At 44.9% G+C, this 14490-nt stretch overlaps 1 protein-coding gene across 2 annotated transcripts in view; it reads left to right on the top strand.

Moving 5' to 3' along the window:
- The window catches only part of STOX2 (storkhead box 2), a 145425-nt gene that overhangs the window by 61847 nt on the left and 69088 nt on the right, over positions 1 to 14490 (top strand). Inside the window, exon 1 of one of the 2 annotated variants that reach the window (XM_086612256.1) lies at positions 12253 to 12418. The exons of the other annotated variant lie outside the window; for it this stretch is intronic. Within the exon in view, the coding sequence (XP_086468382.1) occupies positions 12253 to 12418 (166 nt within the window). Of the gene's footprint in view, positions 1 to 12252; positions 12419 to 14490 lie in introns of those variants that run through there. 2 annotated transcript variants of the gene reach the window in all.

Here is a 14490-nt window from a genome sequence, read left to right as displayed (position 1 = left end):
CGAAAAGCAGGGGCTCAGGGCAGGGCCTCTGTTTCAGAAGACCCCCATCTTCTTTCTAACTGTGGAGAGCCAATACTGCCCGTGTGACTGAATTCTTGAGGCATGTTCTTCTGTGTGCTAGTTTGGCATGTTATAAAAGATGTCTGTGATCTGTAATCATAGTTTCTGTGCTTGTTTAATCATCGAGGAACAATAATTCTTCTGCTTACCCTCCTTTGCCTTTCATCCTCCTCCATCCCACCTTGCCAAAAGCACATGATGTTCCTGAGCCTGCTATAACCTTTCAGTCCTTTTCTGTAGCTGGAACGTTTCTCAGGCTTTGCCTCCTGTGAAGGTACCCAAATAGTACGTTTATGTCTAGAAACAGAGGACAGCAGCTTGTCAAACATGCATGTAGTCTCAGCAGTGGCAGTTTCTTTGGGCTGGGCTATGCTAATTTGCAAATAACCCAACATTAAACAGCTTGAGTAACTTTGAACTTCAGTAGCCTGGTTCTTCAGGATCACCAGTGATTTAACCATGCATTTGCTGTTGGCTGGAGCGCTTGCTTCCATTAATCACTTTATCTAATTCAAGGGGGTTTTAGCTCTTGGTACCTTTCATGAGACTGAAGTCCAAAGGCTCCTCAGACTGGACATCACTGTGACAACCAGTTATATGCCTCCTCAACTACACAATCTGTGAGTCTGGAAAGCGATGTTTCTGTGGATGTCTGGTGGAATATCTAGCAAGAAGCTAGTATAGGCTGGGCTTGTGAGACCTTACAAGACGAGCAAACTAAACACAAGTTCTTCAAAATGAACGTAAAACTCCTTTTTCGTTGAGTTTAAGATACTTAAATGAGGAAGGAGAGGCATTGAGTATTCAGGGTGGGGCAGGGGCCAGAAATAAAACTCCTGCCATCCTGTTTACCTCTAAGGAATGCAAATGGACAGGAAAACTTGACCACCTACCAACAGTTTTGAAACACAGAGCTCATCACTTCCAGCTGGGACCTATGTGAGTGGCAGGGCACTGCTGTGTTTGGCTGCTCCCCTACACTGCAAGCAACATTCTCACAGTTTAAGCTGACAGTATTTCTTGGCAAAGCTGGTATGCTAAACTGATTATTTTTATTTTTTTTTTACCTATGTCGAAAATCCCATCCTCCTACGTAATTACCTGTATTTGTTGAGAAAAATTGCAGTGGAGAAAAGGCTTGTTAGTTTATGGGATAAGAGGGGATAAAACAGGAATCAGAATCTGTGTTCCTTTTGTGTGCACTGGAAGGCTTTTGGCAGAAAGATAGCTGGATTTCCAGTGCAGCAGGGAACCACGCTGTCTTCTATTGAAATAAGTGGGCAGATGCTACAGAAGATTATGCAATAAAAGCTATAGGTTACTTTTAAGTGGCTGGGTTTTTGATAATTGCTGTAGGACCATTTATTAGGTAAATAATTAGTCTTTCCAGATAAGAAGTAGAATACAATATACACTGGAGAGATTTATGAGAGCTAAGAGATAACACATGCATATATTGGCAGCTGTTTATAGCACTAATTTGTGTGTTTCATTTCATTCCTGAATTTTATTTCAAAAGCTTCAGACAATGCAGGATTGAGAATACGGTGGCTGAAAGCAAAGCAACTGAGAAATGTATTTGAAAAGCCTGCATATGATATCCATTCCTTTTATAACGAATATTTCCTTTATGACCTCCTCCTGCTTTGTATTTAACATTTCAAAGAACTTTGGGGGACTGCCTGTAGGCTGTGTCTTCATGAAGCCAGTAGCCAAGGATTTCAAGTATTGTCATTGCTGGCCTGAAGCTGAAAACTGCAGGCGGTTTTAATCTCGAGGTGGGGCGGGTGGGTGTTAAAACCCAACCTTTTGTGTTCAGATTAGGAGTGCAGGAGGACAGACTTCAGGGGTGTTAGTGAGAGTTTTTTCATTGGCAGCTCAGTAATAGCATCAGGCTTTGGCAATACTTTTTTCCAATTCTTTGTTATTTCAGTAATTACTATGTGGTTGGTAGAAATCCATAGGGTTTGTGGTTTTTTAAGTACCACAGCAGTGACACAGGGATATGGGCAATAAAATGAAGTACTTGTTTTTACAACTTTTTACTCCTTGGAGGGCCCTTATATGCCTTCTCAGATAGTCTATCATTGTTTCAGTCCTGGATGTCTGTGTTTTTGTCTTGATTCCATCAGCTGGGATAATCGTAAGATCCATCTTTGGAGAGGAAGGAAGGAAAGGAAGGAAGGCAAGGGAAGGAAGGAAGGGAGATAGATTTGACACTGGCTTCATGCACTGACAAATCTGAAATCTGCGAGTTGTGAAGGCAGATTGGCTGATCTACCTTACACTGTCTGGGAGATAGAAAGGTTACCAAACATCTCCCTCATCAAGAAAAAGATCAAAGGCAAGACATTGAGAACTTGCATATGGAGTTTCTGTTACTTTCTGTTAGAACCTAAGAGATATTTGTCCCGAGTATTTGTTGATTCCTGGAATAGCTGGGGGTAAAGACCACTTGAAATTTTTAGGTATGGAAACACGGTGACTCCCTGCAAGAGTTTCTGAGACGAGCACCATAACTAGCAAGATTTATTACAGTTGGCTTGTGAAGGTAATGAGTTCAGCTCAATAGTGATCAGTTTTAATGGAGACTAAAGATTTTCTAGCTCTTCGTTTTATACATGATTCTTTCAAGTAGAATTCTCTAATGCTAGGAAATTTCACTTTCATGTAAATTGTCTCACTTAAGATATTTGCTTCTTTTGAAAAAGATCTTTTTAGATTTCCAGAATTATTAAATGTAAGAGGTTCTCTATACAAAAATTCATTATAATATGAAAAGCATTTTGAAAGAAACCTTATCCTATGCCAGTGCCATTCACAGGCTTTAAAGGATGTAAGTATGCTTTTGTGGTGGGAGTGAGGAGTATGCTTTTTGGAGCTAGAGCGGAGATTTTTTCATTTTTCTAATTTGATTTTAGCTTACTTTTCTTAATTTCACTATTTCTATTTGTCTATTGCAATGATATTCCTTTGTAATAAGGGATGTTTTTCTTCATAACATCTACGTGTTTCACTTGTTCTCAGCCTTGGCTCTGGTAGAAAAGTTGTAGGCTGAAAAAGTCTCACCGGAGACTGCTCTTATATCCAGTGTGACACTCAAGTGCTATGTTAGAAGCATTTTGCTAAGGTGAAGCTTTGAGTGCAGCTCCCTTCTGCTTAGTTCCACAGAGGAGTTAAAGATCTTGCACTGACCCTCAGAATATCTGGGAGGTAACAGTGGTCTGCTGGATTTAAGTCCCTTTACATATCTAAAACCAAATGAATTAATAACAAAGCAACCGACAGCCACTCAGTAATACAGAAAGATATATCGAAAAAAGTAGTAGAACTCCCTGCGGTTGGTACCTGTGCTTTAACAGATCGCACTGTTATGTAGGGCATCACTTAGACAAAAATTATTTTGTTAGACTAGTCCCCAGGTGAATAATTTAACTTTCTTACAAGATTATGGGAAAACTTTGAGACCCAGTGCTATAAAATGTTTTTTTCTTGTTCCTCTACTAGAATACAAAAATCTCTGCACTCAGGAGAAATGCTCAGAACAGCTTCTACAGAGAGGCAAGTGCAAGTGATGCCTGCATAAACCTTCATCTGAACAGGGCAATGGGAAATTGTCTCTGGGTGCACACAGGTGGGTAATGTCAGAGCTTCAAAAGCCAAGCGGAGGGTGGCAACAAGCTGTGGTATCCGGGAATAGGCAGGGTAGCTGTCCCAGGAGTAGAATCTTCCTTCTGATGGGCACTACTGTGGCATCAATAGAGAACAGAGAAGCTTCAGAGTCCCACTGAAAACCAATGACTAAAGAGCACATGGGAACAAACTGACTCTGCAACACTACAGTCCAGAGAACATGCAGGCTGATAGTTTCGCATTGATTTTCCAGAACCCTTTGGGTCAGGCATGTGTTGAGTCACCTAATTTCTGTTTGTATTTATGACTCCCCTCTATAGAGTTTCTTCCTGCCCAAATACTAGTATATGCCAATGAGACAGCATCTGAATCTAGGACTATAATCAACTATACAAGAAGTAATTAAATTACTTTTCTGTGAGGTGATGAATCAGTGCTTTTCACTCTTGAGTTTGTCCCTTGCTTGCATTCTTTTCAAACTGATGGGTGGGAACCATACATTTTCAGTGCTAAACCACTGTTTTGAAAGCCTGTTTAATATAGACAAAGCTTCATGCACATATGGAAGTAAATTAATGACAAGAGGTTGTTACAAAGGGTGGAGTAGCCTATTTCAGGCCTCCCAACTTTTCTAAGGTTTTTAAGATCTCTTGACTGTTGTACATGCTATATATATACATCTATAAAATATACTCACTATATTGCACAGCTGTATAAGCACGAATTTTGAGAGGGAGCTTAGTACAGGGTTGTTCAGCAAATGCTCTGTGGAGTTACAGCAGCTGCTGGGATTTAGTTCCCTTGGTATGCTGCTTCGGTTTTTAGGACTGCCCATCAAATATGTTCATTGTCCCGTTTGCAGACATGGCTGTGGTGCTTTTTTTCAGTTTTGTGTATGGTGAGTAATTCTTCTAGACAAGAATTTAGACTTTAAAACTAATATGCTGATAAATGATAGCCATGCAACATGCAAAACAGTGCCCACTTTCTATAGCCAATGGCTTTCTTTTCTTTCTCAAGGGATTTTTCCTTTAAAGGTACCTACCTGACATGCAGAATCTGTTCATTGTTTGTGTTGCTGTAGCACTCGGGAGCTTAATCAGAGCCCAAGACCTGCTTATGCAATCTCATGAGGTTGTACATGAGCATAAAGCAGAAACACAGGCTCTGTGGAGGAACGGGAAGAGGCTCAGAGATGTGTGAATTAGTCTTCAAAAACATAACCTGTAACAGCTTTTACTGCTGGTGGGCTTTATGTTGGATACGTACTTCTTGCTCTCTGTTCTTTGAGCTCCCAAAGCAAAAAGATAGGCTGTCTTTCTAACTTACAGGACAGCTGGCCCCCATAGATCAGTATGTTACTAATGATATGTGACACCAGTGGAAAACAAGAAAGTTGAGGCCAACATTTTTGGCACGTCTTTTACTACTATATCCTTTGGAAGAGCAGCTAGTGAATGAATTGAGTTGCTATGACTCCACTTCTCCAAGTTTTTGAATTCTATTGCATGTGAGAGCTTTAATAAATGCTTGACTGTGTGAAAATCTGCGCAGGATTCACGGCTTGCCTCCGTCTCTAGTTAGCTTTGTACACTGAGGAGTTACAAGCCCAGCTTCCATCCGTTTTAACTAACCCACTTTGAGTCAGTGATAATAGGAGAGGAAAAGCGTCCGTCAAAGCGAAGGCTGTATCCTACAGCCTGTGTTCCTTTCGGTACGCTGCTATGTTTCTAGGTAGTCTTGGGTACCCAGATTTAAAACCCTTCTGCCTCAATTGTCTTCTGTGCAGAGGAAGCACAAATTCAATCAGAAGGTCTGGCATGGAAAAAAAACAGGGGAGCCTTTCTTCTCGTAATGGAGGCAGGTTTTTCTTAAAAGTCATGCAAGTTAAAATAAATACCACAGCGCATAAGCCAGCACACAGAAAAATGAATTTGGTGAGCTACAGCATGTGTGCAGCAGCAGTACTGCATTCCTGTCATCACACATTCCCAAAGCATAACAGTGAGAGAAATACGATCCGAAACTGGTTTAAGAGGTGCTGTAATTAAGCCAGGATTACTACCATAGTATAACACAACCTGATAGCATTCTGGAGTGAGACTGAAGACTTGCTTGTGATAAGCTCTGAAACATTTTCCTTGGAAGTTTTTTCACTTGCACCTTTGACCTTGGGGTTCTTTTCTTTACCTTTTTGGTGGAGTTTCTGAAATACTGTCTCCAAGGAGAGAGGGTTGTCTGAGCAAGCCCAACTTCTTCCTCACCAATAAATCTGTAGAGAGAGGCTGCCGTATTTTGTGACCTGGGCCACAAGCATAGATTACAAGTACTTGGCTTCTCTTGCATATTTAAGCAGCAACAAGTACTAGTGAGAGGGGACAAATTAACAGTGCTAGTGTCAGATAAGGGCTGCTGTGAAAGAGGATGTGCTGCACCATGAGTTTTCTGGTTTGCTCTTGGCAGTATGTCTGATTACAAAGACCTGGAAGGGAAAATTAGTGTTTCCTACAGCCAAGGACAGTTGCAGCGTGTTGCCAGACGTTCTTAATCAGTAAGGGATTGCAGAAAACCATCTTTTTTTTTTTGAGTCTGAGTTCTGCATATTTGTTAATACAGAGACAGGAATCCATGCATGAAAATGGTGAATTATGCAGTGGACAATTTTCCCGCTTCATGGATTTATTACTATTAGAAATGCAGGTAATGTATTTTCTCAGGAAGGCAGATCTATACAGCTAATAAAACCATGTATGCCAAGGTGTGTGATGTTATACCTGAGTTTAGTGTTTTTCCCCAGTTCTTAATTACATTTTTGCCGCCTCTTCTCGCGCTCAACTTTCCTTCCCTCTCCTCTGCTTTACTGCTTTTCACTTCTTGTACTACAGGCTTTTTGCCCCTCTTTATTTCCTATTTATTCCTTTCTGCTCTCCCTCTCCCCCTTTCACAGACCCTGCATTTCTTTCCCAGCATCTTGCAACATCCTTTCTCCACCTTTTAAAATGTTACAGAATTTGATGGTTTTGCTTTCATAGGCCATAAAATGACCCTCTGCTCCCTGCTTTACCTGGCTGTCAGTGACTGCAGCCTTTGTTAGGGCAAAGTCTCCGCTGTGTCCCAGTAATACCAATGCTATTCATAGTCTTTGTTTCTGAAGCTGGGGACCGGGAAAGGACCCTTATCATAGACCTGCAGAGAGTGAAGCCACGAGGCTTTGTGCCGAGCACTCGGCATCTTGAGAGTGTTGGTGGTTCTGGTGGTGTTGGGTGCTTGTCAGACACTAGCTCAGCTGACAGTAATAAAGAGAAGCCCTTCCAATTTCCTCCCTGCAAGGCAGCCTGTTGACTAAGCGCAACAGGCAAGGTAGTGACAGGGTAAGGGAGAACGCACGCTTGCAACGCATAGTTTGAGAGGCGATGATTTTAGAGGTGTAGCTTGTCTTGGTGAAGAAGGGGGATTGCTTTCCTCCTTGTGTGTCCTATTATTTTGCTGGTTTTATTTTATTGTTTGGCTTGCATGCTTATTTCATTCGAAAACCTCAGTCAGTCAGCCCCCAAGCCAGTCAAGCTGAGGTGGTGACACCAGTACACGCTGCTGCTGAAGCTGGCTGCTCTTCCCTATGGAAACTTGTTTGTGATAGGGAGGAAAAAAAGAAGTAGCCTTGACTGAAACTTGAAATACCACATGATTGAAACTTGAAATACATAAAAGCAATTACCATATATGCACATGTGCACAAGCATGCATGCACAGAAATACTGCTCACCATATTGTACTCTGCTACATAATTATTATTTTTTAATTGAGGAGAAATAAGCCTATGAAATGGAAGCTGGGACCCTTGAGTTTTGACAGTGTATTTGTCGCTAATTTCCTATGCTCTTCTGGGCCAGTGCTTTTCTCTTTGCCATTTTCCATCAATAAAATGGGAATGGACCTGCTTAGCAACTACTAAGTGAGCATTTATGAAGATCAAATGCAATAGATATCCTGAGTAATATTTGTTTTTTCACTTCTTAAAAGATAACACAGAAGGTTTTCAGAAGCTAACATTTTGAATTGCTTCTCCAAAAGCCTTCAGGCTCCCTGTGAGCTTGGACTGAAGTAGGGTTGTGATTAAAAGCTTGAACACGTAAGAAATCCTTTGCAATGTCTTAAACGTACCTAAGCCTCTTTTAAAAATTCATAGTGTTAAATCAGTGCCTTTGAAATGTCTACAGTTTTGTTGCCAATTCCTGATAAGGAACTGCTAGGCCAAGAGGGAGGCAGGATAGCTATTTTTGGTTTAGTTCAGAATTTTTTTTTCCAAGTTCTGTACAGTCTCTTCATCCAAGCCTCACCTCTCCCTCTAGTAATTCAAGAAAGAGATGGTACCTGTTGAACTTAAAATACCAAATGCTAAAAACAAATGCTTATCTGATCCTGGACAAAACGCTTCTGAATCAATGCTTTCCTTTTGTTAAAAAAAACAGCTGGAGGTGAATTGGGGGAAAAAAAAGGCAAAAAGCTTTGAAACTATCTCCTTTTCCTCATCAATAGCAAGTGATCAGATTCCCATCAGTTCAATTCCTGCTTGTAAAAACTGTTTTCCCTTATTCCTAGCAAGCTCCATCAGACTACTTCCACATTTCTTTTAGAATTAAGCAAAACTACTCATAAGTAGGCAAAAATATTTGTAAATTAAAGCAGAATTTCCCAGTGGTTTCAGCCAAAGAAAACTGGTCCTCCCCTGTTGGAATTGTCCAATTAAACAGCATATTTTTATGTATATTTTTCTATTATTTATATTTATTTTTATTTTATTTACTTCAAACTGTGCTTTATAAGAGTACTGCACTATTGTTCACCAAGTGGGACAGCCGTGTTTTGTGTTTTTTGGTGTTTTTTTTTTTTAAGTCCTCAAATTTTAGCTTTTAGTTTGTATAAGGAGAATTATTTTATTTCAGTTTGGCTACCGAAGCAAAAAAATCAATTACACTCACAGTTATAGCTCTTTTTCCAAAGAAAACAGCCAAAACTTAAACTTGGTCTTTAATTATATATTTGATTCATCCCAGTAACAACATTTAACTTCAAACAATGCAAGAGCAGGAGGAAACTTGCTCTGAATTCCTCTCTTCAAAGGGAAGAACTCTTTCAGATACCATGTCAGAAAACTTTCAGCTGAAACTAGAAAAGATAACTGTGAGAAGACTGAATACAAGGAGTTTTAGCTGACCACAGGAATAACGTCTCAGTAATGAGAGGAGGCCTCCAAAATTGCTTTTAAGCAAATCTCCCTGCACTTGGGAAGGGAAAGTTGACTTTTCTGGACGGATTGCTTATTTCTCTTTTACCTCCCCCCAGCTGTAGTATGAAAATAACTTTTCATAGTTGTAGCAGCAAATTATTATTCGCTCAAAATTATCACACAATGAAAATGCTTATTGTTACTTGTGCTTGAAACTATAAACCATTCTGATTCCTACAATCGCTGAGTAGAAGATACCATGTGTTAATTGTATGTACCTTATTGCTCTCGTGACGATTCCTTCAAGTGTACAATTAAATAGATTAAAACTACTTGAAAGACTTTGGTGCGCTGTCACAGGTTCAGTAGTGCACAGCAAATTGCTCAAAAAGAATTGGGATATGTGTGCTTGTATCTGACAGTTGCAGAGCTATCCCTGTTTTTTGATATGATACCTGCTAGATTAGCTCTGAAACTAGACTCAAATATTTTCAGTTGGGAATAATTATGCAGAAAGCCAGCGTAAGGATCATCGTGGTCTTGTTTGTTCACCCCCACCCCGCTTTGTTCTGTCTTTCTACTTCATGACCTCATTTTTCCTCCTCATTGCTTATTCCTATTTGTCTCTTGTCTCAGATTATGCCTCTTGTTCTCATGTCTTTTTTAATGGAACAGATTGATATCTAGGGCTGTGTCTAGACTAGGAGAAAGGTTGAGTTTAGTTCAGCTGCAGGTTGAAGTTAGCTGGCCAGCTATATTCAATCACTTCTTAACAGCTGGAAATGCACAGCCATCATTCGTTCAGCTTTCAGACGGTGGAATGGGAGTTTACGCTCCTGGCTAGGATTTAATTTGCTTTTACATCTGGTAAAACGGGTAGGTTTTTTAGGTTTGACTTAGCTAGGTAGTGCTAACCAATCTATCCCAACCTCGGCCTTCGATGAGGAAAGTTGAACGACTCTGGAAGTTCTTATGTTTTTTCTGGTCTGAGGGTGAAAATATTCTCTATAATAAGCTTTGCGTAGGTTGATGAGTAAATTGCTAGATGAGTAAGTTGCACGATGGAAAATATCTTACATTTTTATTAGCAGAGCTCTAGGCCATTTTTTTTTGCTCACCTTACTTTTTCCAGTATACAAACTATCAATGGAAACAAGTCCTTCTTGATGGCTTTTCACACTGTTGGAAGGAGATGAGGCTGAATGAGAAAAGGACCCCGTCAGTATTTAATTTTCAACCATCTTGTTGGGTTTCATTCATGTTAATTTCTACTTGTGTGAAAGGAATGGCTGCAAATGAAACCCCCGAGTTGTGCGCACAGAAGCAGAGCGGATGTGACTAACCCAAAACTGCACAGCAGGGCAGCAAAGGGGTGTCTCAAGGTCTGGCTTTGATGTTCAGTTAATTCACCGACGGTCATTCTTTAACTGGTTCACCACTATTGAAAATTTTTAATTACTGACAATATTACAGTGTTGTGATTTTCCGTGCTCTTAGAAATGTGACACAACCCACTGTAAGAAAGGTTGAATGATTATAAAAATGTAAACATAAGTAATCTATTGGCAACATTTTCAAATCCCTGCGTTGTGGTTGCCTCTGCTGGTAACGCTGGCACCTGACGTCAGGCGTGCTCCAAGCTGTCTCATGGAGGAGGAACTGAGCCTCTTTGCGTGGTTTTGGTTAACCGAATTTCATAAAGCCCTACTTCCTTGGCGGGCTGGCCCAGTTTGAGACGGCGCCCTGGGCGCAGACGCAGGCATCGTGGGGGCGAGAGGGTGGGTGATCTCCCTCCCGCCGGTGAGGCTGCATGTCCTGGATATCCTTGCGGGGCACAATGCTTTTTTAACGTGGTGGCGACTGACCAGGCCCTCCGGGAAGTGGCGGCTCTAGAAAGGTGATGATGCTTGGGTGAACCCCGCCGGCTCCACCCAGGGGTGCCCCGGGGATACAAGTCTCTCCCGGCTCCCTTCCCTCTGCTGTGTCCGTTGGCCCCGAGGTTGGCCCGGGGCGGAAGCGCTGCCCGAAGGGTCGGGAGACGAGGCGCGGCGGGCTCTGCCGCCCTGCCCGTTCCCTCCTCCGCGCCGCTCGGGGCGGTGCGCGCCGCTGCCCCCTCCCTCTTGGCTGCCGCGGGCGGCGCCCGGAGCCCGGCGGTGCGGGGTGCTCGGCGCTGCGCACCGCGCTCCGCGCCCGCCTACCCCGGCCCGGCCCCAGCGCTCCTCCGCAAGAGCCACCGCCAGGAAGGAAGGGAGGGAGGGAGGGAGGCGGAGCGGGAGGAGGTCGGGTCCCCCGCGGTGCGCGGGGCTTTGTACGCGGGTGCCTGGGAGCCGGCCCGAGCCCCGGCCGGCGCCGCACGGGGGAGCGCGGAGCCCGGCGGGACCCGCAGGCCGCGCCGGGAGTAGCATGAGCGCGGGCGGTGGCGCGGCGCCCGGCGCTCCAGCAGCAGCAGCAGCTCGCGGGGCGGCGGGGCGGGGAGCGGGCGGCGGGCGGGCCGGGCAGGCGGGCGGCGCGGTCAGCGGCCTCCCCGGTGGCCTGGCCCCCCGCGCCGGCCGCCCCTAGCGCGAAGCCGGCGGCGGTCGAGCCCCGGGACAAGCGGGCGGAGGCCGGCCATGGCGAGGCGCGACGTTGCCGAGAGCCGCGGGCCGCTGCCGGCTGCCCGGGCGCCGCGGGCCTGAGGGGGCGGCGGCGGCGGCGGGGTGGTCGCGGCTGCTTCCGCCGGTCCCGCGGCCGGGAGAGGCGCTTGCGGGCCCTCCCTCCTCCTCCTGCCCTCCTCCTCTCTCTCTCCTCCTCCTGCCGCTGCTCCTCCCGCCGCGCCGGGAGCTGCTGCCGCCTCCCCAGCGCCGGGCGCGCCGCGGTCGGGGTCGCAGCCGGCGGCCGCGGGGTCTTCCTCGTTTGTTTGGGCCTTTTGTGTCGCGGCTCACAGTTGGCTAAGCACGGCCGGGCTGAATCGGGCCATTGTTCGGGACCCCCGAGCTCCCACGCCGCACATCTCCCGTCCCCATCCCCCCTCTCCCCCTCCTCCTTTTTTTGCCTGAGAAGCCACATAACGTGCCTTTCCTCCACGCGAATCTGGGAGCCGTAAGCCGGACCGATTGCAAATGAAGTGTAATGCATTGTGGGACGTGTGTAAAATTGGATCATTCGAGGGGAAAAAAAAAAAAAAAAGGAAGGGACCTGCGGCTGGCGCCCTAGAAGAGGTAGCGGCGAGATGCGCGCAGGTTGCGCCCCGGCGGTACCCGCGCTAGGCTGATGCCCGGCTGATGCGCGCCTCCGGCCAGCCGCAAGGCCTGACCCATGCTGCGGCGGGAGGATTAGGCTCGGGCATCCTCAGGATGAAGAAGACGCGGAGTACGACCTTGCGGCGGGCCTGGCCTAGCTCCGACTTCTCCGACCGGGCCTCGGACCGCATGAGGTCCCGCAGCGAGAAGGACTACCGGCTGCACAAACACTTCCCACCAGCTTTTATTTCCCAGGCGTCACGGGGCTACATGACATCAGGTTTGTAACATAATTTGCGGGTGCGAGGGAGCTTTATTGCGAGGCTGGCGCGGGATGCGTGCGTGGCTCCGGGAAGGCTGTGTCGGTGGGTACGGACGGCGGGGAGCTTGCGACCGGGAGTGCAAGTTGTTATGAATAATGCAGGGGAAAAAAAAATAGCATACATCCACCATTTTGTACCTCTGCAAGATTCACAGCAGGGCCCTCGCAATATGGTGTTTAAAATCTAGTAGTTGAGTGAAATAAATGCACGAGGGAAACGGTCGTGTCTGTCACGGAAGGGCAGATAAAAATGACTGGGTGCGCAGAGCATGGAGCCCTTTGCTCCTTTTGTGCCTAAAAGCATGTGCTGGATATTTAGTGCTGCCCCACGCATTGCCCTTGTAATGCTGTTAACTCATCGAGCTTTCATGTTTTTCCGTTTTGGAAAGGAGAAGGATCACCTGTGATTACAAACGCTCTCGCCTGGTGACAGGCTCTCTGGATTTCAGCTGCATGTTTCTGCAATGGCAAAGCACGCTTTGGTGAAAATGACTGTAAACACGTTTGCATTCGTTATTTGAGGTGTAGAAGGAGACCAGACCTGTGTATGTGGGTGAACACACATGTGCACATGTATATTCGTCTGTCGATTGCTTTCACGGGAGGTTGTAGGGAAATAATAGGCACTGCACCAATGTGTTTGTGCATGGGAAAGAGAGAGTGCAAACAAAACAAAAAACAGTGCAGGGAAAGGCAGGCATCGGGGAGAGGCTTGGCCTCCGATGGAGTGCTGGTACGATTTCGGAACGCCTCACTACTGTTAATGGAAGCTGCTCCATGCTGAAATGCATCTTAATGGCCTTGAAATTCAGATATTTCATAAACACCTGAAAGAAGACTTGGAAAAATGCTGATGGGGAGGAGGCTGGGGGCAGAAAATCCTGGAAACCTCCTTTGTTGTCCTGCTGCCCGCTTATTGTGATGATTGGACATAACGTTTCATTACTATGATGGCAAATTCCAATTTATCATGAAGGCACGTTTTCCCTCCAAGGCTTGATTTAGGTTGAGTAGGCAGATTCCTTTAAAGGAGAAAAAAAGGGAGAGGGAGAAAATGAAGGTATTTATTATGCATTACTGGAAACGTTTCCAGCCCTGTGCCACGTCCCCCCCCACTTCTGCTGCAAAGGTTGAGCCAAAGATTGTGGTTGTCAGTTATATGCTCACTTTCCTATCTCTGGCCCTAATAAACATCTCTCTTCGGTCTGGATTGTTTTCTCATGTTTTAAATATGTCTCGTGACTGTTCTTTCTCTAACGCTCAAGCACAAGGGAAATAATATGCATCTTATTGAAAAATCTGCCTGTGTAAGAACATTGTGCTATTTTGGCAATAGCCACTGATTTTTCCCTTCCCTGGGAAGCCACGTATTCAGAGGAAATGACAAGGATAATTTATGCTTGAACAGCTGAAGAAGAGGAGAATGGTGGTGGTGGTTGAGGGGTTGTTTTGTTTGGTTGGTGCTGTAGGACCTGAAAGCGGCTGAAAAGCCAAATCTGTCCGTGGTATGAAGATTTTTGTGGTTCTGTGTGAACATCCTGATATTCCCACTGTCAGATGCACTGTGTCAGTTCTGTTGAAGTCGATACTTTTAAGGCCTTTCTTTTAGCGTGGAAGCCCGTATTTAAAAGAGAAGGAGCTCACGTGAATGTTTTGTGCCAAGCAGTGTGGGTTTTTTGCTTGTTTTTAATTCTGCAGGGAAGCAGTCTGGCTTGGTAAAAGCTTTATCTTGGCAAGATTGGTACAATCCAACCAGGCGCTCAGAGACCAGCGATCCGCAGAATCAAATGTGTCACCCTGTGTTTTTTTTGGCAGATACCTGTGCCATTGGCGGGGGGAGCATAGAGTTGTAATCTGCTATAAACATTCCATGTTTATGAATATACAGCACATTGATTTCAGCTGCAATAATTGAAGAAGAAGAGCCAATGTCATGTTTAGTTTGAGTAATTCGCGAAAGTTTTTGGAAGGAGACTATGTTGAAAATTGAATGAATGTTTGGTGTGGTGGGTTTTTTTTGTTTTGGTTTA

This window comes from Tauraco erythrolophus, chromosome 5, assembly GCF_009769465.1.
Source record: "Tauraco erythrolophus isolate bTauEry1 chromosome 5, bTauEry1.pri, whole genome shotgun sequence".
In the NCBI taxonomy this organism is placed as follows: domain Eukaryota; kingdom Metazoa; phylum Chordata; class Aves; order Musophagiformes; family Musophagidae; genus Tauraco; species Tauraco erythrolophus.
The sequence above is the reverse complement of the archived record's forward strand: the minus strand, read 5'-3'. Positions and strand labels throughout refer to the sequence as shown.